Source organism: Rhinolophus ferrumequinum, chromosome 10, assembly GCF_004115265.2.
Source record: "Rhinolophus ferrumequinum isolate MPI-CBG mRhiFer1 chromosome 10, mRhiFer1_v1.p, whole genome shotgun sequence".
NCBI lineage: Eukaryota > Metazoa > Chordata > Mammalia > Chiroptera > Rhinolophidae > Rhinolophus > Rhinolophus ferrumequinum.
In genome coordinates this window covers 39,934,768-39,960,536 of record NC_046293.1, presented here as the reverse complement: position 1 = coordinate 39,960,536, position 25,769 = coordinate 39,934,768, and the positions used below count along the sequence as shown (strand labels likewise).

At 37.9% G+C, this 25,769-nt stretch overlaps 1 protein-coding gene across 3 annotated transcripts in view; it reads left to right on the top strand.

Moving 5' to 3' along the window:
• The window catches only part of TMTC1 (transmembrane O-mannosyltransferase targeting cadherins 1), a 232,797-nt gene that overhangs the window by 5,262 nt on the left and 201,766 nt on the right, over positions 1 to 25,769 (top strand). For all 3 annotated transcript variants that reach the window (XM_033116672.1, XM_033116673.1, XM_033116674.1), the window contains exons 2-4: positions 12,839 to 13,016; positions 21,601 to 21,674; positions 24,139 to 24,315. In XM_033116672.1, the coding sequence (XP_032972563.1) occupies positions 12,839 to 13,016; positions 21,601 to 21,674; positions 24,139 to 24,315 (429 nt within the window). The remainder of the gene's footprint in view (positions 1 to 12,838; positions 13,017 to 21,600; positions 21,675 to 24,138; positions 24,316 to 25,769) is intronic.

Below are 25,769 nucleotides of genomic sequence, written 5' to 3'. Positions count from 1 at the left end.
TAATAATATAGAGATCCCTTATATCCTTCATTCATTTCCACCAGTGATGACATCTTGTGTAACTATAGTACAATTTTATAACCAGGAAATTGATGTTGATACAACCCATAGCTTTTATTCAGATTTCAGCAGTTTTACATATGCTCCTTATATTTTTATTTTTGTTAAGTGTGTATTTAGTTCTACGCAGTTTTGTCATCTGTGTAGATTCCTGAGACTACTACCACAGTCAAGATATAGAACACTTTCCTCACAAAGATCCTTCATACTTCCCTATCATAGCTATAGACTTGTACCCCGTAACAACCACTAATCTGTTCTCCACCTCTATAATTTTGTCATTTCAAAATGTTGTATTTGGAATCATAATCTATGAGTTTTTTTTTTGTTTTTTTGCACTCAATGTAATTTTCTGGAGTTTATTGAGATTGTTGCATATATCATTAGTTTATTCCTTTTTATTGCTGAGTAATATTCCATTGTATGGACGTACCAGCATTTGTTTAGTCATTCACCTGTTAAAGGACAGCTGGGTAGTTTCTAGTTTTTGGCTATTATAAATATCGGTGCTATAAACATTCATTTATAAATTTTTATGTGAACATAAGTTTTTATTTCTCTAGGGATAAATGCCCAGAAGTGCAATTGCTGGGACATACATGGTTGCATGTTTCATTTTTTAAGAAACTGACAAACTCTTTTCCATACCTTCCTGTCAGCTGTGTCTGAGTAATCCAGTTTCACTACTTCCTTACCAGCATTTGGTGCTGTCACTATTATTTATTTTAGTCATTCTAATAGGTGTGTAGTGTCATCTCACTGTGATTTTAATTTGCATTTTCCTAATGATTGTGTTGAATATCTTTTCACGTATTTATTTGGCCTCTGTATATCCTCTTTGTTCAAATGTCTCTTCATATCTTTTGTTCGTTTTCTAAGTGGATTTTTATTTTGTTAATGTTGAGATTTGAGTTTTCTATATATAATATAGGTACAAATCCTTAGTTAGATATGTGGCTGGCAAACATTTTCTTCTACTTTATATCTTGTCTTTTCATCCTCTTCACAGGGTCTTTCCCAGTGCAAAATTCAAACCTATTTTTTATTAAAAGTAGTTTATTACTTGTATATTTGATTCATTGAATGACTGTCACTCATACTGAGAGCTAGAAATTTCCTAAATAGAGAGATAGATAAGTAAAAATGCATAATGGTTGTTACTATAAAGGTGCTTATTTGTATGGAAAGATACTATTCACACTTCTTCTCCAACAAGAAATGGGCTGAATGAAGTTGCAATGAAGAAATAAATTATCAGCTTGTCTACTTTTCCAATTTGGGAGGAAGGGTGCAATGGAAAATGAAGGTGCTTACCAAGATGTGGTGGTTTTTGTACTATGTCAATTTAGTTAAACTGGAACTGTGTTTCTTGGAAATTCCTTTCCTGTATTGTACTGGGTTAGAGTTGGACACGGAATATTTCTTTGAGATTTGGAAAGTGAAAGTGAAGTGGCCATGTTGCTAGAATTCAGAAGGTTGCTGTAGGTTTTGGTGCTATTGCAGCCTCGTACGTGGTTGTCACAGACACTGGCTAACCTGCCATCGCAGCTAGGTCTGCAGCTCCTCAAGAACTCTCCAGATCTCCTTTCACTACTTGGAATCATGGTGCAGGTGTATGTGTGCTGCTTTGTGGGGAAGAGTGCCAGCCTGTTTGCAAGACACTCATATCATTAAAGTTGGAATCTTAGAGGTTATGAGAAGCAGAGGTATATTGTAGTTCATCTTTCGGGTTCCAGGTCATCTTTCCTTTCCCCTATTTCTAGTCCATCTATCCTCCCTTCCAATTGCCTGCACTGCTGGCTTTCGACTTCTGTTACAGACACAGAAGCAGCAGCCTTACAGAGGCTATATAACCAGCTCCCACAATTGTGAAAGGTCAAATCTGTATAGTAAATCCCCTTTGCTATATCAGTCCTGGTGGTTCCGCTTCTCTGGTCAAAACTTAACTGGTACAAATGGTCATCTCTTTGTGCTTCTGGAAGTGAATATAGAATTCTAATGAATTTCTGTTTCTAGGCAAATTTTATATTCAGTCTTTTCATGAGATCATTTCCAAGGACACACAGGAATATTTTTGGACCATTGTAGCAGAATCAAAACATCTGTGAAACTTAATCTGCAGCAGTAATCTTTTTTTATTTTGCTTCTTTATCTTTCACTGGCCATGACCTGTTTTTAATTTTGGAATCAGGAGAAACACATTAAGTCACTCTGTAGACACTGAATTGACAGAGAACCCAAACCCAAGATGCCCATAACCCCCATCTTGAACAATGGCCCCAATTGATTTAAAAGGTGCTTAGCTTTTTTATTTTATTTCCTCGCTATGCCCTTCGTCTTGAGAACAAGCTCCTATTGGATTGTTAGCTGTGCCATTCCATATCAGAAAGCAATTCAAAGTTTCCTTCAATAAGGAAGAACCATTGGTTTTTCCATGTTAAAGATGGGGAAACTAAGGCACATTGAAGGACCTTCAACTCATTTTCTCTGTGTTTAGGCTATTAGATTATAGTATTCTACTAGTTTGCTATAAAGTTTTATTTCATGGAAGGCTTCTGATGGGAATATAAACCATAGGAGTGGAAGTGGGTGGTTTAAAATGTCAGAGTTAAAAAATAGAATATCTTAATATGTGCAGCTGTGAGGATTTGCAGCCTTTTGATGTTTGGATCTTGAGAGATTTTTGCAGCAGTTTGTATCTTTTAGTCATAAATGATATGCCAACTATGAAAATCAGCTCTAGTCGCTCTTCCCAAAACCGAAGAGAAATGGTGGCATCATCTTTCTGGTTCTGTTCCTTTTGATTTGACCTGTCTGTGAATTCATTTTGAGATAGTCTATTGCTACAAGACTGATAAGTTTATTTTCTAAGTCTGCGATAGGAAACAAGTGAAGATTGTTTAGGATGTTTGACTAGATTGTCTAAGATGTTCAATGATAAATAAAATAGCCAAGGAAAAATATGGTTGGAGACAAGAAAGATTTTCTAGAGAAAAAAATTAAAAAATGGCTTCTGAAAATTTCATGCTGAACTAAGGTTATTATAAAAACCCCAGGAGGAGGAAGTTGATTGTTGCCTGTTAGGGTACGCTTTAGACGTAAGATAGGCTTTAGACTATAGTCTGGTAGAGTAGGAGGGATGTAAAATGAGAGGAATATGTTTTTGGATCATGAGGGTTTTTAAAGGTAAGTCTCTGAATGAAGGCTTAGAGATCATCTTCTGAAATAGCCTTTTTTGTTTTGTTTTTAAATCAACAAATGTCTTCTCTATCTACCTTTGGAGCTACATTCATATTTTTCCTAACTTTGAATATGTGGTTATTCCACTTCAAAAGGACTGTGAGGAATTCTTGATTATGCCAAAACAATGGCAGTGTTCCTTTTCCAAACGATAAGACATGGTTTCTGTCCTACCAAGCCCTGTTTGATCTGACCCCTGGCCACTTCTCTGACCTTTAGTTTGCCAATCTCCACCTCATTCTCTCTACGTCAGCATTCCCTGAACAGCGTTCCTCTTCCTGTACAGGCCCCATCTGCTGCTACCAGGCCTTTGCACTTGTTTCTTCTTCCTGGGATGCTCTTCTACAGATCTGTGCACTGCTTGCTCTCTCACCATCTTTAGTTTCATCACAGAGCCCTTCCCTGGCTACCCGATCTAAAATAGCAGACACTCCTCCATGTTTCATTCCTACTCTTTTACCCTCTTCGCTTCAGTAACCCTCACTGCTACCTGACATCATATGTTTATTGTTAGTTTTTATCTCTTCTCACTACCATGTGAGCTCCGTGAGGTATAGCTGTAGCTCCTAGAACGGTGCCTGGCATGCAGAGTAGAGACTCAATAAATTACTGTTGAAAGAATGAACGAATCAATCATTTTTGTGAATACTCGACTTTTTCAAGTAAATATTTAGGTAGGGCTACACCTTTACAATGTAGAGGAAAAAGTCTACTTGGCTTATTCCTTGGCTTATTTACTTTTTTTCTTCCTCTGTCAAAGAGAAAAGTGGAGGCAGAAAAGGAATTTCCTGGACACACACAGGTGGTTCCAGTGGGTTCTGCTTAATGGGAGGTGAAGAGGAAGCTTTGATTCTGAAAGGGGCAGTCGTAGCTCTCTGTTGTGACTTGCTGGGACTGTGGCTGTAGAGAATGGGGATTTTTAGCACTTTTGGATCAAACTCCTCTCGTGGGGCATATTGAAGTGTGATGGTTGGTGGCTGCTAGCTCTAAGCTTTAAGGCTGGACATGGCAGCTGTACCTTCTGAGGCAAACCTCAAAATTACGTGGGGTTTTTTCCACACTTGACTCTCAATGGATTAATGTTCGTCCATGCCAGTGTCCTATTGTTTGTAAGGATGGTCATTTTTTTTTTTTCCCAGTAGACATGAAATATCATTTCTGGTTGGATCGAATGGAGTATAAGGACCTGAAAATATTTTCTCAAAGGCACTATTTTGACTGACTTCCTCTGCTGCGTATTGTATAGTGAAGCTTTGTCTGGTCTTTGCCCCCGGTTCCTGGGAGGGAGCTTCTAAACCTCGAAATGTCCTGAGTGATAGCAGTGTCTTTGTTGTTCACGGTGGGCCCCTCGGACCACACCTGAGTTTCTGCTGAAGAGGTGACTCATAGTGGGTCTGCAGATAGTTTCAGAACGGGGACTAGCCATGATGGAAAGACCAATCATATGATTAGAGAGTGGGGACTTCGAGCCATGTGATAGCAACCTTCCCTTCCAACCTTCTGGAAGGGAAAGGGATACTGGAGACCCAGTTCTGTCACATGGCCAGTGATTGAATCAATCAGCCTACATAATGAAACCCAAGTAAAAATTCAATCCTGAAGCTTGGTTGAGTGTCCCTGTTTGGTAATTTTACATCAGTGTGCCCAGAAGGTGATGTATCCTGAAGACATGGAAGGTTCCTATTGAAGACCCTCCCACAATTCGCCCCATGAGCCTTTTCTTTTGACTGCTTTTGATGTGTAGTTTTTTTTTTTTTTTGTAATAAAACTATAATCATACGTCTTTCTTTAATTCTGTGAGTTGTCCTTGAAAATTATTGAATCTGAGGGAGTTGTGGGAGCCCTAAATTTGTAGCCACCTTTGTCAAACATGCAGGTGGCCTGGGAACCATTGAACTTGCAGCTGATGGCTGAAGTGAGGGGAGTCTTGTTCAGGACTCTGTCCTCCAGCTGTGAATTTGCATAAACTCCAGGTAGTCAATGTCAGAATCACATTGCATCCAGGAATTCCACTAAATACATATCTTTAAGAGAAAAAAAATGCTAAAAATTGACCGCTCAGTTATATAACTAACTATACTATTAATCTAATAACTATATTGTTTAACTATATTGATTAACTAACTATATTGTTTATCTGTTAATTTTTATTATTTGCTGACTCTGTTTTTGAATATTTGCTGCTGGGATGTGCTGCCTTCTAGATATGGTTACTGATCTTCCTGTCCTCCATTTCCTCATCCTGTCTTTGGTGCAGTAGTTACTCTGAGTATTACTAGTAGTGACACTAACTGCCCATTGCGTGGAGCATATTCTCCTCCAGACCAGCTAGCTCTCCTTCCTCTGTTCCCCCCCTATAGTTTCCTCACAGCCAGGTGAGGATGTGATGTCTTGAGCTCAAACTAGAACCATGAATTTCGCTTTTGCCTCAGAGGACCAGTCTCTTCTCTGCACTGTTGTTTGCATTGGTGCCTGCGAATCACATCCTTTGGTTCTTTAGATACATTAAGTGATGATGATTTGCTGATTTATTCCCGGTATGAAGGGAATGCAGAAGAGCATTCAAAATGATTAAGGGCCAAAGGGCATCCCCTTAGAGGAAAAATGAGAAGAACCAGATGTTATTTATTGGTTGAATGATCTAAGACGATTATGGAAACCACATGCAAATATTGGAGAGCTGTGATGATGGCAAGAGATGGGAAGAAGAAAACCCAGTGGTGATAGAGGAAGGCAGGAGAATATACCATGTGTTCAGTGTTGGGCAATGGAAACTCATCAGGGAGGTATCGGAGAACCCATCATTTCAGAAACTAGAAACAGATGATAAGGGGTACATTAAATTATTTTCCCTGATTTTTAGTTCTTATTGGAAAAGAATATATGTTGTGTCATTGCTGAGAAGTCTTGATTTTTCTGGTAAGCATGGCAACCGTATGCAGAGACCCATATTTCTCATTGTTCTGAGTATCACCTGTCTTGAATCACTGAGTTGCTTGGGACAGATCTCGAGGTCCCATTTCAGATCTACTGACTAAGAATATCAGAGAATCAGCAATTTGTAGCTAGCACGCCAGGTATTCAGAATCCTGGATACCATTGGGACTCAATGGGAACCTATGTTTAATAAGGTTGAGATGCCAAAATCTCCCTACATATGGTAGGGAAAGGAATCTAAAAGCCCATTGAGACAGGAATGTTGGGATAGGAATGTTATCACATGCTGCCTGCATATACCTCCCACCCACCACTCTACTACATTCCCTGAGAGGGCCAGATGTTTTTCCCTTCACTGAGAAATACATTGGTGACGGAGCACATGAAACTTTGAGAATCTCTGTGTTGGCTCTTTTCTGTGGGCCAAGTGTGAGGTGGGCTTTCTGATTTCATCGGGGGTGATGAGATCCTAGAGTACCAGAGGCCAAGTCGCATAGCTTGGCTGTCAAAGACAAGGTGAGTGCATTCACCATGAAAGCAGCAGGGATGCCGTGGTGATCAGAATGTTTTGACCCGCAGGTATCATTGGTGGTAGCCAATTAATCACATTGTCACAAGGAATGAAGTACATGGTCAGCCCTCTTAAATGTTGCTGGATCTATATACCAGGTAAACTTCAGGTTCAGGGCCAAAAAACAGACTTGAGTCACCACAATGGAGAGTCATGACCTCTTATGCCTTTTCCAGACCTTTGCCCGTTCCTTGAGGTAGAGGTCTGACTGAGGTGGACTTGAAGTTCCCTTGAGGATGGACCCTAATGCAGTCCCTAGTAGAAGTCTCTTCCAGAGATACAGCTTGTTTTAGTTTTTCTAACCCAGGGCTAGTTTTCAAAGAAGAAAGTTAAATGAGAGGAATAGGCTTTCTCAAGAGTTGTGGCCCTTGAGTGTGAGGAGACAAGAGGGGCAGCCAACAGCTCTTTCTTCTCCCTTGCCCACCCCTCCTCCTGAGACTTCCTGGTGCCAAACTGTGTGACCCTGTGACCTTTCCTGGGGATTAGTGCCCTCTAATTGCTGGGAGCTCATTATGGTCCCACCTTTCCAGGCAGCTTTACAAGGAGGCAGAGAAGTTCAGACAGAGAAGGGGCTTTTTGTGTTCATATTTGCCAAGTTCTGGAAGGCTTTCAACAAGTCAGACATGAATATCAAGATTTTTATTTCAGAAAAAATTGTTTTATTTCCCATTGCTTCACGTAGCTTTAAACGAGAATTGAAGGCTAAGTCAAATAAAATTAGAGATTCTTACAGTTGAAGGATCTTTTCCAACCTCTGTGTTATTGTAAGTTTTATTTCATTCAATAAACTTCCATTTAGAATTGACTGGGTGCTAAGTGAGATGGATACAATGATGAAAATAAATTAATTTCTTTTCTAAATTAATTGAATGCAAGTATGAAAAATCCTTATAATATTTGAAGAATATAGTAAAACCGTTTAAGAAAATTGATTAAATGCTATAACAGAGGAACACTGAGGGTGATGTGGAATCTGAGAGACTGTTTTTTTTTGTTGTTGTTTTTTTGATGGTATTTGAGATGGGCTGTTATCACACTTCTGCATGGACATTTCTGCTTATCCAAATCCCTAGTTTTAAATATTTACTTCTTTCTTTGAGCTGAAGTCTCCCTCCTAGTAGTTGGCAGGCACTGTGGCATATTGTGAGTACTTGCACCATCCAAATGGGCACCCAAGTATTTCCATGCAGCCATGGAGGCCCAGTGTTGCCAATTCTTCTAATATTTCAAGAGAAGCTGGAAAATTTTATATGAAATCACCTGTTTTAAAAATGTTGGCAAGTTAAAAAGGAAAAAGAAGGTATATAGGTGAAACAAAACAATTTGCAGGCTAAACTTAGCCCTTGGGCAGTGTGTTCGGATCTTAGTTTCCACCTTGGGAGTACTTAGAATAAGTGCATTGCGTCATTCATTCATTCATTCATTCATCCATTCATTTATTCAATACATCTATATATTCATTCAGTACGTCCATACTTTCATTCAATACGTTCATCCATTCATCCATTTATTGTGTGACAGCCATGAACCACACATTATGCTAGACAGTGGGGATATAGCCATAAGATTCTTTCCCCTGGAGAACTTGGTATCATTTCTATCTGTCATCTTCCTCTAGGCTGAGCATCTCAATATCCTCAAGCCTACATTCCTGAGACATTACTTTGAGGTCCCCAACCCCCTTCGTGTTCTGGGGCTCTCCTGTGAACGTGCTTCAGCATTTAATTAGCACCATGAAGGCACCACGCACCTTCCCTCCTCCACCCTCAGGTAGAATAACTCCTTCTTCTCTATCTCTGCATCTGTAGGTTCTCCCATTGCTAGAATTACTTCACCAACTACTAATTATCTGTTTAGTGCGTCTCTTTCTCCTACTATGTTGTTAACTCTTTGGTAGCAGATGCCATGTCCTCTCTTTGTATCTCTGGGGCCTATATCGTATCTGACATGTCATATTAGGTGCTCGATAAATATCTATTGGAGTGAATTGAAATGAAAAGTATTTTGACTTATGTAGTTCCCTTTTTGTTTGTCTGTTGGTGGTTTGGTCTATTTCGATAACCATGACATAATTACTCTTTGAGTTTGGGAAAAATAACAGCCCTTGGACAAGTTTTGATGTGTACAGTTTTAATCTGATTGCAAGTACTTTGTTATCTTTTATGTCCAAATGTGTGTCTTTACTCTCACCCATATTCTACATTGTTACCTAACAATTTCAGGCATTTAAACTGTGACTCTCAATCAGTCTCCTGGTACGTAACTCTCCTTCCCAGATACAGGCCTCTGCAAACTTGGTTAGCATACACTATAGGTTCATTTAAGACTTTGATGAAAATATCGGACAGACCAAAAATAATATCAAAATCCCGTGACACACACTGGAAGTCTCTATCCAAGGAGACATTGATTTATTATTCACTGCTCTTTGTGTTTACCACCAATCTATCTTACTCTATCTTGTATGCCAGGGGGATCCTGAGATATTTTGATAAATGCCTTTGTTAAAATAAAGATGTGATATGTCTATCACATCCCCTTTCCTATTAAAATGTGAGGTCAATGAGTTAAACCTCCCTTTTGTGAACCCATATTAGCTCCTAGAATCAGAGATTTTTTTTCCACTGCTCACAAATAGGATAAGTTCTAAAATTTTGTTATCATTTGTCTCAAACTCACTTATCTATACTTTATAGAGTTCACTCTCCATCTTTTTAGACATTTGGGGAACTCTCCAAACTGGATGCTAGGTGATTTCTCAAAGCTTAGATTCACAAATGTTAGGCACCTGGTAAAGGGCTTTCATCCTGTTACCTTATACCGCAGTGGTTCTCCATTCAGCAATTTATTTTTATATTTGGGGATCTAATTAAATTCACTTAAAACATCAGGCACTGTGTCCTAACCCATTTCTAGAAATAATAATCTATATGGATGACTTCTGTGTATTTTTAGATGTGATACATATGGACCACAAAGGTGACTCGTGCCTACCATTTTATATCATTTTTCTCGTAGCCAGTCCCCGTCTCATAAAAGTGTAGTGATGTAGTAATAACATCAGCTTTGATGATGCTTTTTACTTCTCATATTGTTGAATAACAAATACTTTAGAAAAATAACTCTTTTGTCTTTTTTTAAAAAAAATAGTGCTGTTATTTGTAATCAAAAGTTATAATCTAAAGTATCAAACCTGTGGGAATCATCAAATATATCAGGATTTGGCTTTTTAGATATATTGCCTTCTCTTTATTGCCATTTTGATAATTAACACAGTGAAATGTATCTCTGTACATTGAAAAGAAAACTTTTGTTTCTTCCTCTGCTCACACTCACAATATTTCTGACACCAGCTGTGTGGGTTTATTCTAATAAACTGACCAATTGTCTGACCCCAGCTGTGTGTCCTACATTTCCATTTCATTCTGACTCTGTTTACCTGACATTAGCATCAGATCCCCAGGTTCACCGCTCAGTCCCATAAGACTGCCCCCACTTCAGACGCCAATAGCAATTAGTGGATTCCCTAGGTTACCTACATTTTGGCCAACTTGACTACAAATTGGGGGTCCCCATGGCCCCCTCCTCAGGTTCAGTAATTCACTATAATGGCTCACAGAACTCAGGGAATCACATACTTGTGCTTTTGTTCGTTATGTAATAAGGGGTATGATACAGGAGACAGATGAACAACCAGATACATAGGGCAAGGTCTGGAGGGGCCCGAGCACAGGTGCTTCTGTCCCCATGAAGTAGGGGTGCATCATCCTCCTGTCACATGAATATGTTGGCCAACCTGGAAGCTCCCTGGACCCTGTAGGGCAGGGATTTTTATGGAGGCTTCATCATGTAGCCATGATTGATTATTAACTGAATCTCCAACCACTCATCCCATCCTGGAGGATAGGGGGTAGGGCTGAAATTTCCAAGCTTCTATTCATGGCTTGGTCTTTGGTGACCAGTCCCCATCTTGAAGCTGTCCAGGAACGCACCAAGCGTCACATCATTAGAACAAAAGATACTTCATCACCCAGGAAATTTCAAGGAATTTAGGAACTCTGTGTCAAGAACTAGGGCCAAAGACCAAATATTAGAACAACACATACTCCTAGCACCTTTATTACTTAGGAAATTGTAAAGATTTTAGAATCTCTGACAAGGAGTCAGGACGAAGACCAAAACATATATATTTCGTATTATATCACAATATCACATGTATGTACTCATATTTGAACATTTTCCTTGTTATTTCCTTATGGAAAATTTCTAGAAGTGGGGTTTTTGGTCAGTGGATAGCCACTTTGTAAAGCCTTTGATACATGGTGACAACCTCGATACCTTCCAATTTGGACACCCACCAACCAGATGTGCGATTGTTTTCTCTCATCGTGAGGGGTCTGAATGAGTTTTAAATGAATGGTTAGTTGGTCTGGAAAGCTCAGCCTGATGAAGTGGAAAACAGTGTAAAACCAACCTCAGGGTGATGGGCTCTTAGGGAACTGCACCCAAATTCTCCAAGATGGGCACTTGGCCCTGCCCTTCTCACAGCTCCACCATCCTCATTCTAATTTCCAGCAGCTTTCTTACCATACATGGGTCCTCATACTGGAGTGGGATGCTGTTCTCCCTTCTTTAGTTGGGTCTGCCAGTCGCCTAGTTCATTGCCGGTTCCTCTTTTCCTTCGGACAAGTTATTTCACACCAGGTTCCTCTTTCCCTTTGGGGCAGTTACTTCACACCAGGTTCCTGTCGCAAGGATGCTGAGGTGTGCACAGACTCATGGGTCTGCCACACAGCTGGCGTCAGAACCCTACCGTTGGATCCCACACAGCAATTCAGTTTTCTAAACTTAATTAGAACCGTGATTACTTCAGTGGGAATGAAAATGGAGTTGATTAGTAACTATGCCATTTAGAGTCATGTGTCCAAATAAAACTTGTGATGTTTAAAATTCTGTAAATTAAAGCTGTGCATGAATCAAGTCAAGCATTTAGAATATGCATATGTCGTCGCTAAAGTTGACTTTTACATTCTCAATTGTTTTGGCAAAGAGGACGTGTTTCTGTAAGAAGCAGGTCAAGGGCATGAACATAAAGACGTGGGGTTGCTGTTTTGAAGAAATTGGCTGAAGTATGGACAACTATAGATAATACCACCTAGGGTGTATATGCTCCCCCACAAAGACCCATACCCTATACCACTGTAGTTTTTTTTTTTTTTTTATAACCCCACAGCCTTAATTGGGCACATTATGTCCTGTTATTAAATTTAAGGCAACCTTCAGAAGTCTCTCTGTTCTGCATTTCTATCTCAGGAAACTATTCTTTTTTGATGTTGAACAACAAATTTCTCTTCATGGTTTCTTTGTCATGATCTTAGAATTCTGATTCTGAGATCTATGGGAATTTGTTACAAAACATGTAAAATAATTATGAAATACTATGCTTATGCTCATCCTTTTAATTTCAGCTGCAGCTGGTAATAGCACATAGTTCCCCTGAAGCTCCCTTGGGGGTGGTAATTAATGATGATTTGTGGTACATAATCTGGAAATTTGTGTCCTGGTGGCACCAGGGGTGAGAGAACACGTTCATGCCTGGTTTGTCCCAACTGTGACCACAGTCACAGTCTCGTGGCTTCTTTCTTATCTCCAGTGGCTGTGACTGACCCACAGCCTTTGGACACTCTGCTGCTTGTGAAGAGGTAGCAGTAGAGCAAGAGTATTATGGGGTGTTGGCATTAGCCAGGGAGAGAGGAAAACAGGTTCAGCACCTATCTGCCGCCTTCTCAGTGAGACCACAATGTTTTCTGAAACAGTATTGTATTGCATTTGCAATGATTTCTGCAGATAGGAAAATTCTGAGGTAGGATAAAAGTGATATTCCAATATGTAGCGTAATTTGATGTTGGAAGTCATTTCAAAATAATTACTTAAATAGTTTACTTTTTACAAATGATGACGTTCCTCTGCTTTTCTTATGCTTATGTTCTGCGCGTAGCTAGTTATTTTTCTTTTTGTGTTTTTTTACAGGCTAAACATATTTCTGACTGGCATGAACCCCTTCTACTTTCATGCAGTAAATGTGATTTTGCACTGCCTCGTGACTCTCGTGCTGATGTACACCTGTGACAAAACTGTCTTCAAGAATCGTGGACTTGCTTTTGTTACGGCCTTGCTTTTTGCTGTGCATCCTGTTCATACTGAGGCGGTGAGTGTCATTGGAATTCAGTGAAATAATGAACCAAAAAAAAAGCTAAACTGATCTTTTTTTCCCCCTTTCAAAACCATGTTAATTCAAAGTTCTACTAACGTGGTTATCTTTTAGGCAAATCATTCTACTTGACAACTTCTCTTTTTGAATGTTCAAATGGCCTTTATTACACCTCCAGGATTTAACTGCTTTTCTAAATAACCATTGTTATTATTACAGACAGTAATAAATGACCACAGTTCTTTACTTGCAGAAAATTTAAGTCCTAATGTGTTTTAAACAGCAAGGGACATTTTGAGATACTTATCATTCTGGGTCATTGTTCCTGCTCTATATTTATGTATTACCTTTTCTCACTCTGCTTTATATTTATGATATTTATGATATAAATACTTATAAAATTTATGATTAAGTGCTAGGAGGAAGACTATAAAAAGTTAGACTGAAATTCTTCTTGTTAGAAAGACAGAATTAAGAGGCTAACAAATAGTTTTCCAAGTTACCTGGTATTAAGTGTAGTTATTTTGTTGATGATAAGAAATTTATTAAGAAAGTACAGTTAGTTTAGATATCTGGCCCTCTTTAAAATACTGACTTAATCATCACCCGAGATGGCATTATCAGGTTACCTTGTTTCACATCTCAGTAACCGCAGTTGGTTTATTTTATAGTAGATTCAGCTAAAGTAGATGAAGACTTTCAAGCGGTACCACAGTTTTAAAAGGTTTCCATAGCCTCAGCTTGCCCCTGGACACTTTTCTAAAGTTGATCTGCCTGAGAACACACGTAGGGTAATCCTCCTCCCTCATCCCCTTTCCTCTCATTAAGAGGGAGGGAGGTAAAGAGGGAGGAAGGAAAGAAGGAAGGAAGGAAGGAAGGAAGGAAGGAAGGAAGGAAGGAAGGAAGGAAGGAAGGAAGGAAAAAAGGAAGGAAGAAAGGAAGGAAGGAAGGTCTCTTATACATCAGAAATGTACTATGCCCTAGGAGTACAAATCTCCCAGGTACCTTACCAAAAATAATTTGATATATTGGGTCAGCAAAGCCTCCTTCAATTAAGGCATCATAACCCCAAAGTAGGGTTTCCTATCTTTCTGTCTTATATGTATTTCTGTGAAGAATAGAGCACGGCATTGGGAGTGGGCTATGGTGCTCTGCGCTGTGGTTCTAAATTCAGAAGTGAGATGATGGTCATGGGGATGCATAATGATATGTTCATTTGAACTGTCACAAGAAGTCTGATTTGGTCAGTTGGTTTGATAATGAGGACTGGTTTTGCCAGTAAGGCTATACTATGGACATTTTTCACAAACAAACTTCTAAATTTGTAAGCCTAAGTTTTGATAAAAATGGATTTAGAGTGAGTGATTAAGAAAAAAATCACTTTATTAAAAAATCACATTATCAAAGGTAATTTTCCCAGCCCTTTCTGAGTATCTCAGGCTGAACAAGTTGCCTCTAAATGGAAGACTCTGAGGTATGTGTAACAGTCCTTTGGAAAGTTTTGCTAAAGTCTTTTTGCTCTACTTCTGAGAAACTGTGAACGTGAATGACTCTGATGACAGGTAACTCCAGTGACAGGTATGCTTAAATTATTTGCTTTCAACCAAATTAAAGGAGGGCATGATTGAGTTGTCAGTTGGCAGGTCATTAAATGATATGTAAGATGATAGATCACTATGATTTTGCACATGACTTTGGTGTTCAAAGAATTAAGTCACTGCTCTAACATGTCTAGTTCTGTTCTCGTTTCTGTGAACAGTCTATGAAGATGAAAGCTAGGAATGGCACTGATGCTACATGCTTTCTTATTCTAACAAATGGTAATGTTTAGCCATATAGACCACTGAATTTATTGAAAGCAAAGCTGCTACATCTTTTGCTTAGAGATGTTTTTATATTTAATAATCATCCTTTTTTCCTAATTTATTTCTGATGCATTGAACAATTGCATATCAATACTAATTAGTATAATAATACAAAATTAAAAATTTAACACTTAGAAGCTTATGGTCACAGGAAATTTTTAGAATACATTTAGTTGTGTATGCATTTTATTACAGAGGGAGATAATAAAATATTTTTGAGCATAACTACCAGGGTGCCAAAAAAATGTATACAAATGGACACTTTGGTCAACGTTGCTCAAGCAGTAGTTCGCCATAATCAGAAGTGTCTGGACGCTGATGGTAACCACTTTGAGCACCTCTTGTAATTGCAGAAGTCAAACGTGACTTGTATTCATCTTTTGTTATTGGTATATATCGAGTATTACAATTTTAATAGTTTTTTCCTTTCTTAAAATGCGTATAAAATTTTTTGGCACCCTCTGTATATAACACATTAAGCAAAAATATTGAGGGGGAAATGAAATGGAAATATGAGATGAAGGGGAAGGGTGTAAATGTCTACCATATAAAGAAGAGCCTGTTCGTGTTGTATAAATGGAGAATGATGAGCTTCAAATTGTTATGGTACATTTCAGATTCCATTTGGTACATTTAAAACAATAACATTATAGCCTTATTTTAAAATGTCATTATTTACAATGAATGGAAAATTAGATTCTTTCAAATATTTAAAATTACAATGAAAAATTTTAGATATTAATTTTAAGAGACAAGAGAGATATGTAAGTTTACTACTCCTAGCCATGTAGAATATATGATGCTGGCTGAAAGGCAATTTTTAAATCTAAGTCCATAGACAAATAATTTTTAAAGTATAGTTGAAAATCTGGGCTTAGAATGTATTGGGGAAATTTTTGTAGGGAAGAACAAATGCATAGGGCAAAAACAGTCATAATTCTATGCTTGCAGAACAGGAGAACATAAAACGTGGGTAATCTTTGGCATTGTGACCAAGAGCTGATAAAGTTAGGTTGAATTCTAAATAAAAAAGGAAAATCCTGTTAGCAAAATGACCTTTAAGGAAGGGTTTCAATGAGCTTTTGTGCTAATTGAAAAAAAATCCATGGTAACACAATTACAGGGGCAAAGGAGTCTAAGGGGTGGGCATTTATTTAGGGAAAAGTGTTAGAGAAACTATTTGCATTCACAAGAGAAGAGGGAGGTGAAAGAAGGAGGCAGAGAAATTTGACCTACACAATAATCTATACTAGGAAGTGAAATCAAGAGACTATTATTTAATTATAGATAGTCACGTGTCTAAGGAGGAGGACAGAGAAATATTATAGAAAAAAGAGACGTGCTTTATAGAAGACATAGTGACACATTATTTAAGAAAACAAAAATGGACCATAGTGGGCAGAAAGGGGAGTTAGTGAGGAGATATCTCCCCTTTATTAAACAAAAATAAAAATGAGACCATACATTATCTCAAGAAGAATGGGAGATTTAAATGTTAGAGGGGGAAGGGTTTAGTTTAAACATGTTGATATGAGTAAGGAGTTGCTTTATTAATTGTATAATCAACAAATAGTCAATGAATACTTGTTTGGTGCGGGCATTCTGCTGGGTGTTCAGGGGACGTGTGGGTGGATAGCAGGGTCCCTACCCACAATTTGTTCACTCTCTTAGAAAAGTCAAAGCACATACACATAAATACTTAGAAGACAAAGCGATATGTTGTAATTAAATAAGACTCCCAATGGAGGTAAAATTATTTCCAATTTAAGTAGACAGGAACAAATTCATTGATTTACTCAATTTTTCCAACCAGTATTTGAGAGACTGTAATGTAGTCCTCAGTGCAAGAATACAGAAAAGAATAAGACCCAGACCTTTCTTCATTTAAGGCCTTGTGATTCTTGGAAGGGTTTCCTGATAGTGTATATATTTCTTGGGAAATTTATGTTTTTCTGAATCTGAATCATGAGAAAGATCAGTAGAGAAATTGAGCAAATGGGGAACATGATTGTAGTTTTCCTATGAGAATTAAAACTTCATCATACAGACATTATGGGTTTGAAGGAATGCACTTAAGTCAAAAGCAAGAGCAGGAAATGCTGACACACGGAGTGGAAGGTTAAGGTTAACGTTTCCAGAACTGGGACAAGAGCACATAGGAGAGAATGGTTATGATCTAATCAGTCAGTCCGGCCGACAGCTGTTGTCACGTGTTAAGTGTGTGTTCCTGGCTCTGTCTGACACTAATGAAACTCCTTCTTACAGATAAAATGATTAATGCAAATATATATATATATATATATATATATATATATATATATATATATATATATACATACATACACATGTATTAGATTTTATATAAATCCTATGAGTGGTATTCCAAAAAGTAACAAGTTTGGGAGCAAACTAAGTCCTTAATTGGCAATTTCCACATGTGATTCTTTTAAGCTTGCTCAGAGATCTGAATATTACATTATTTAAATTTTACCCAATTCACTGATGTTTTTTCACTGTTTGAATATTTAAAGGATGCAGTTCTCCGGTTCCAACCACCCCCTTGAAATGGAAGCCTGCTGCATGAGGCAGAAATACATGCTGTCCATCTGCATGTATTTCTGAGCAACTCCTTTTGTATTTCCCAGTATCCTACAGCTGACATCGCCACAGAATCAACCCAAGGGGCTCCGATATAACATTCTCTCTTTGCTTCCCATTGCCCAGTCCTGCCCCCTTTTCATTTACTCCATGCTCTCATCTCTTTATGCCTTCCTTTCCAGACACCCCATGTTTTCAGACCTCCCTTTCCTCTGCCTGCAGTGCTTCTGCCTTCCCTCTGTGGCCCCCAGGATTCACAATTCCCTGTCTTGAGCTTCCTGAAGTCCTACTTGCTGTCGTTTAAGTTTCAGTGTATTAAGGCCAGCCTTTCCATGAAGTCTTCCCAGACCCTACAGTCAAAATTAATCCCTTTAGTCTTCCCATGGCAACGATTTCTCCTCTTTATGCCACATGCAGGGTCCCTGTACCATACTGATACGCTCTTTTGACTTCTTACCAGGTGTTAAACTCCTTCAGGCAGGTGATATCCCTCCAGCTGGCACAGTACCTGGCAAATAGAAGGCACCTAGAAAATGTCTGTTGACTGGAATAAAAGATGCAAATACTAAACGTGATGCTATTGACTAATGGAATCACAGCGAATGGCTGGTCTAGACACAGAGTAGTTGCTGACAAGCACCTTGTTTTCAGATATCTAACCCCCTTGCCCGAAAGACCCCAACTCAACAGGGGTATAGAATAGATGTTCAATGAAGGCTGGGTGGTTTGAGATTGACAGCAGAGTCTATCAGTGTGAGCACTAACATTTTAACACCCCCTCTGAACTTCTATGGCAAGGGATACTTCCTTCTTTACATATGGGCACATCCAGCTGGCACATTCTGCTGTTGCTGCTGTTTTCCAGCAGTACTAACTGGCTGCACTTCGAGAAGCAGGGCTTCAGGCACCTTCAATGCATTAGTTATGCTCGCCTCGCTTGTGATTGCCTCATTCCAGCTTGCTGCACCCCAAATCAGCTTGCAAGTTTTGCTGTTGTCCGAGTTGGCCACATCAGGTGCGCTATGATGGGTGTCCCTCTGGGCCCAGATGCCTGGCCTTATCCCAAGACTTGGCGGCTGGCTGGCTGGTCTCCGTGTTTAACCCTTAGGAAGCCTTGCAGTTGATGTTGAGCTCCGTGCTCATAGAGACAGTGTTGTAGACTTAGCAGATTTGGGCTTCACAGGTGAACCATGTGCGATTGTTTCTAGGTGGCGAGTCTGAGCTGGGCCTTGACACCAAAGTGAGATCCACGTTGTCAACTGCCCACCTCCCTTGAATCATGCTGATTTGGCACTCAGGCTCCTCATAGACTAACTGATCAATGAACTGTACGTGGTCCAAGCAGCCACGTTAAATAATAGCTTTTAATTCTGCACTGCTAATGAAATTATTTGGCCGCATCCATGCTCCTCTTGGTGCAGATTGGACTAGAATTTTTCTCAGTAAGTGACTGCTATCTATATGCAGGCATATAATTGAATTACTTTGTATATCTGTTTTAACTAATAGATATACTAGATTAGCTAATAAAGTTAAGTGAAAACGTCATATATATGTAATCCTTAAAATAAAAAGATGGCTTCCATAAACCACACACAACAACCTGTCTCAGTGGGAAGAGTCTGACCCGCTTTCTCTGCAGGGAAAAGGAAGAAAGAAGGGCACCGACACTGAGTAGGCACTTTATATGTATCATCTCATTAATCACAACAGTAACATGAGGTAGGGGGTGTTATACTCATTTGAAAGATAACAAAACCGAATCTCAGAAATTAAAGATAACAAAACGAGTCTCAGTCACATGGCAAGAGGAGCCTATCTTCAAGCCTGGGATGGTCTAGCTCTAAGCGTGTCATTGTCTCTCCTTTATTTTATTCTTTTAAGATTTTTTATTACAATATAGCTAACAAACAATATTATGTTAGTTTCAGGTGTACATAGTTATTCAACTGTTCCCACCTGGCCCTATACAGTGTTATTACTACATTATTGATTATACACATATTCCTTATGCTACAGAGGTGATCGCCATGACAAGTCCAGCAACCATCTGACACTGTGCTACGCTATCACAGTATTATTGATCTCCCCCCACTTTTTAAAACTTTTCACTTAGAGTTGACAGTCAGTATTATTTTATATTAATTTCAGGTATATAGCACAGTGGTTAGACATTTATATAATTCAGGAAGTAATCCCCCTGACTAGTACCACCTGGCACTATACATAGTTATTACCATATTATTGATTATATTCCTTATACTTTACATCTTTGTGACTATTTCGTAATTACCAATTTGTATTTCTTAATGCCTTCACCATTGTCTCTCCTTTATGACTGCAAAGTGTGCTCATTATGTGAGGATATTTATAGGTGTATTTCCCAGAAAACTATTTTCTGCTATTAATCATTGATTGATTCTCCAGTACACTGTGGACTTCAGGTCCTGTTTGATTTGGGTGATGCTATATTTTGTGCCTGAAATGTTAACCTTGTTCATTTCCTTTATGAATTCCTTCTCATCTTTAAGAACCAGCTCGTATGTGACCTTCTCTTTGAAGCATTCTTTGAGCCATACCCCATTTTATTCCTTCATGGTTTTATTTCTTGGATTAAAAAAATTAAGAGAAATGCACACACATTTTAAATAGCAAAATAATACAAAGATTTATAAATAGTCCTTTGTACCACACGCCACTTCCATTTTGGCCCCTTTCTGAATAACACACTTAAAAATACATCAAACTTAAAAAATATAATGACCATATTCTCTTTATCCCGATTCACCAATTTTTACAATTTTGCCACGTTTGTTTTATCATTCTTCCTCTCATTCTCCCTCAATATATAAAAATATTATTTGTTTTTGAAGCACTTGAGAGCAGGTTGCATGATTCATGCCCCTTACAGCTTAATAATTTAGTTTTATATTCTAAAACTAAGGTCATTAGTCATCATTTATTATCTTTGAGTTTGGAACAGTTATCAGTCTGCCTGTCTTTCTATAATATAATATGTAGCTTTACATATAATTTAAATTTTATATTAGAATGTATGTAAAATGTTATTAATATGTTTATAATATTTCAATTGATGTTATATAGTATGTTACATTATATAATTATAAAATAATATATATACACATTACATGCTATATAATTTATACCATAAGTGATTTCCATGTATGGTATATTAAATTTTATAATATAAACATAAAATATGTAAATATGTAAATACATAACAGAAATGTGTAAATACAAAATATATATAAAATATAAATACATAATATATACATACATAGTATAATACAAGTATAATATACCTGTAATATATAACATATTATATGCAATATTATGATAGATTATGAGTTGTGATATAATTAGTACATCATGATATAATATAAATTAGAAGATATTAAAACAATACAATTTTAATGTTATAAAATCATACAGAATTATTATATTTTATACTTTATTATTTATAAAACATCTTTAATTTATATATTTTAATGTAATGTTCTGATCTTGGGTTTGTCTTGTATTTTCACATGATTACATTCAGGTTACGTATCCTTGGCTGGAATACCACACCAATGATGTTGTGTCTTTCTCAGGGTATCACGTGCAGAGGCATGCCATGTCCATTTGCCTTTTATTGGTGAGGTTAAATTTGGTTTCCCAGTCAAAGTATAATACAGTATAATAATGTGTTACTCACATTTTCTCCATGGTATAATTATTCTTTTTATTTTTCCAGCTAATAAGTTATTGGTGAAGAAATGCTTTGAAGACCTGCAAATATCCTGTACACTCAGTCATTGCTCAAAAAATATTTTTCAATAAACCAATAAATGAATAAACTTTGATTCTGTGAATTAACCTTCTAGAAGGAAGTTTAAAATGAAATTAAGCATGAAAATATTGCCCCTTATTTCTTCTTTTTCTCCTTTTATAAATTTATTGTTAAATATATTTGATAACCAGAGGTGGTTAGTCATATATCAGACTTTTCTATTTTATTATACTTTACATTTATGTAAAATCAAATACATTTCTGTAATGGTTTTTTGAAAGTAATTTTCTGAGGTTTTTATTTTTGTTTTTTTCAAACATCCTAGGTGGCCGGAATTGTTGGCAGAGCTGATGTATTAGCGTGCCTGCTCTTTCTGTTGGCCTTTCTCTCCTACAATAGGTATGTATAACTATGAATTCCCGTCTGTGTGATTACAATCATATAGTCCCCTGGGAATTTCTGCTGTGAGTGTGTGTGTGTGTGTGTGTGTGTGTGTGCTACGAGTACCTGCCTGAGAGAAGAGAAATGCTCACTGTGCTTCCTGGGGATCTGGGACAGGAAACCCTGCCCTTACCAAGTGCTAGGCTATTCTCTCTTCTGCATTCTGAACCATGTCATAGCGTTTTATAGGAACTGCCCTCCCAGTACCAGGAAGGCAAGCTCTTGCTTCTTTATTCCTATTATTTTTAATTTCTTACTGCGAATGGAATTTGGAACCTTAGCTCTGAGCCAAAATATATTGGGTATAGTCCTTTTATTTGCCTATGGGTTGTTTAATTTTTCCTTTTCATTTTGGTCTTAATTTTTTTTCTTCCTTTTTAGCCTCATTAAAGTAGCTCAGAGCTTAAAACAATAAGGCTGAAATGAAAGTAGTGTTTCTAAATAGTGGTTTTCCAATTCACACATCCTTTCATCAAAACACAGAAGCTCCTTGCTTTGGGAAACTGAAAAGCAATGAAACAGTCTCCCATTATATTGGTCCTCTCCCCTCCGTGTGACCAGCCTCTTTCCTGAGCTGTGACATAGCCACCTGGGAAAGAAGCAGGTTGAAAAAAGAATGTAAATGGGGGAAGATGACTCAGAACATGACCCAGAAAAAGGGGGCCAGTGAACCATGTTCCCCTCCTTTGTGGTTAAGGATTTGTGAACCTTGATCTTTGGATCAGTTCACTGACCTGTAATCTTACAAAGCCCAGTGACTTTGAAGAACACTGTTCTAAACGAGTGGTTCTCAATATGGGGCACATTTGTCCCCTTCTCCCCCCATTGCCCAGGGAATATTTGACAATTTCTTGAGACATTTTTGCTGATCACAACTGGATAGGTCAAGGATCCTACAATGTATAGGGCAGCCCTTACAACAAAGGATCATCTTCCCCCAAATGCCAGTAGTACCTAAATTGAGAAACCCTGTTATAAACCAATTTCAGACCTTGGATCAAGAATAAAATTAATTAAGTCTTATGAAGTTTTGGTTTAAAGAGCAGAGCCTCTTCTTGGTGTAGTACCAGTCTTCCAGTGCTGGCTATGTGACCTCCCGCTGCATTGTTAGTCATGTAAAATGGTGTTGTGGAAAATCTTAAAAACATCAACCCAGATTCATTTACTGTGTTCTATTTACTTTGGTGTTAGAACAAGATTAATAACTGCATGTAGTTTAAACTAGTTTGCTCTGGCTTTCTCTGTGTGGTTGATACATTTGGGACTGTGATTAGACCTTCAGCGTATCCATATCTATGTGATAGTGAGTATTACAGGTTTCTGTTGTGCGTGCCATTCTCACTTTTAGCAATTTAAGCTATAAACCAGCTTTGGAGAAGAATACATATCTCCTTCAAATTTGGTGTATAATTTTGTGTGATTGTTCTGACATAGAACAGTAGGGTAAGATGTCACCAGTACAGACCTGTTGGCCTTTATTTCAGAGGAGTAGGAACACATGGGTGTAGCACCTGCTGAAGGAACAGTGGTGTTTCTTGGTGTGCAGCTGGTTCTATTTTGTAAGGTAAAAAGAAGTATGGTGTTGGAGGGTTCTTGGAAAGCCCTTCTGGAAATTATACTGAGAAAACAAACAAACAAACAAACAAAAACTACCTAATATGTCCTCGTGGAAAATAAATTTAAAAATCCAGATAAGCCAGAAGAAAAGAAAAAAGGTAACACATTTGTATTTTCATTACGGTGAGAAATGATGATTACGTTTGGTGAGTACATACATCTATGTCCACTGATTTATTTGTTTCGTGTACAAAAGCATATCAGGCACCTTCACTAAAACAATAATAATGATGATAAACACTTGACATGTTATAAGTCACTTATTGAATCCTCCCTCCACCACTGTGTTCACATTTCACAGATAAGGGAACTGAGGCACAGAGAGGCAAAGTAACCTGCCCCATGTTATCCTGCTGGTTAACTGCAGAGCTATGATTTGAACCCAGGAAACCTGGCTCCAGAGTTCATGCATATGGCTTAGGAACCTGTGTTACTTAAAATACATTCACTTAAACATCTTTCCGTGTCACCAACTATCTCTCTGTAGTAGCATTGTAAATGGCTTTTAGTGTTCATATGTTATGTGCCATATTTTGCCATAATTTATATATACCTTAATTTAAGTATCAAATTCAGTATTAGACATGTACTTCTTTTTTTAATATTAGACATTTACTTTTTTCCATTTACTTGGAAAAATGTCTCCAATTTTAAATACTAATAATTCTATCCTTGCAGAAATCTTTGCTCAGCTACTCACTTAGACTATAATGGAATTGATGTTAGATCTTATTGTTAAATGGTGGTATTTCTTAGTGACCCTCCTTTCTTCTTAGATTAAAAGTCTCTCAACCTTGTTTTTCAGGAGTGTGGACCAGTGTTGTGTTGGGGAGTGTTTCCCTCCCACGGCCTCTCCCTTCTTTTTGCTACTCAGTTTGTTTCTGGGGACATGCGCAATGCTGGTGAAAGAGACAGGCGTCACAGTGTTTGGAGTGTGCTTGGTTTATGACTTCTTTTCCCTATCCCACAAGCCGGAGAAATCGTAAGTCATTTGAATATTTTGATATCAAGCAGTTTATTTGCAGAGAAGAATTATTTTAGTCAACAGTTTTCAAACTTTCATTAGATAAAAGGATTACATTTTGTTAAGTGTAACTTCACCTTAGACCATAATATCATAAACAAGGCTTCTTTTGTTAAGATAAAGCTATTATATATGTTCAAACTCTTCACACTTCTGTGAAAATCAATGGGGACTACAAGTTTTTGTGAGTCCCAAATTGGGAACTGGAAAGTATCCATGCTGTTTACAAATTTATATTCGCAATATTTTCTAGTTGCAAACTACTGACAAATCTTGATTCACACAGAGAAGTGGTTGCGAATGGTAACGGTTTGTTAAAAGCTTGCCTTGCATCTCTGCATTCAAATGAGTATTATCCATCAAAGAGCACTGCTAAATTGGAGTCTGCTACTTGCTCTAGAGGTGATACTGTTACCTAAGAGCTTGGGGGGTCTTGTTTTGGAATTCCACAGTGGGCCAGTCTCCCAGACAGAGATACTCACATGTCATATTCAAATTAAAGAACAAGCTTATTGAGTAGCCCATTTTCATTTAGAAAATTTAAGGCTCATTCATTTTATCCTGTGGGCTATAGATGATAAAAATGACCAAGGTATATTAAAAGTTCACCCACTATACTATACCATCATTTTCTTCTTCTATTGAATCTGTAATTACTAACAATTTGACAGGCAGACCCCATTATTCTATAATTACAAGGCCCTTACTTTTGAACTTTTAAAAATGTGTTTGATTTATTTTCCTTGTCCGAGGAAAGATTTTATCTTTAAAAAAAAAATCCTGCCTTTTTATTCTATTCCCTACCTCTTTATACTTCTTGACATAAAGATAAGAGCAGGGTCATTGAGTGACAACAAGCTGAGATTAATCATTAAATTCTGATCACCTTCCTGCCTGGGTGTCCTTAGAGATCATTTAAATAGAGTTTAGTGCTCTGTTGGCTCTCTGTAAATCTCAGAGGCGTGTGAAAGGAAGGAATCCAGTTGTCATTTTGACCCAAGCTCATGCCAAGAAAGTCGTGGGCCAGAGGACCTCCCCTTGGCTTATATAAGAAGGTCTTTCCTCTACGTCCTCTCAACCAAAGGGAGTAATGGCTCACCTTTGTTTTAAAGAACAGTCTATCAACCCTCTTGCTTCCCACTTTCTTCATGCATCCTCTTTGTCTCTGCCTACTAGCTTTTTTCTGTTTTGCCTCATTGACAGCAGAAGGATGGGACAACTGACTGCAGGTCCTCCCCTTTTGTCTAGTGCCGGCCATTTTAACCTCATCATTGAAGTTATGCGTCCTCTGGTCTTGGGACTCTCCAGGCCACCATTGCCTATACTCCTTTCTCCTTTTTCCGGTTACTGTTGAGCCAGGATTTTTTCAAGGAGGATAACAGTCTCTTTTATTTCTTTAATGATCTTTCTGG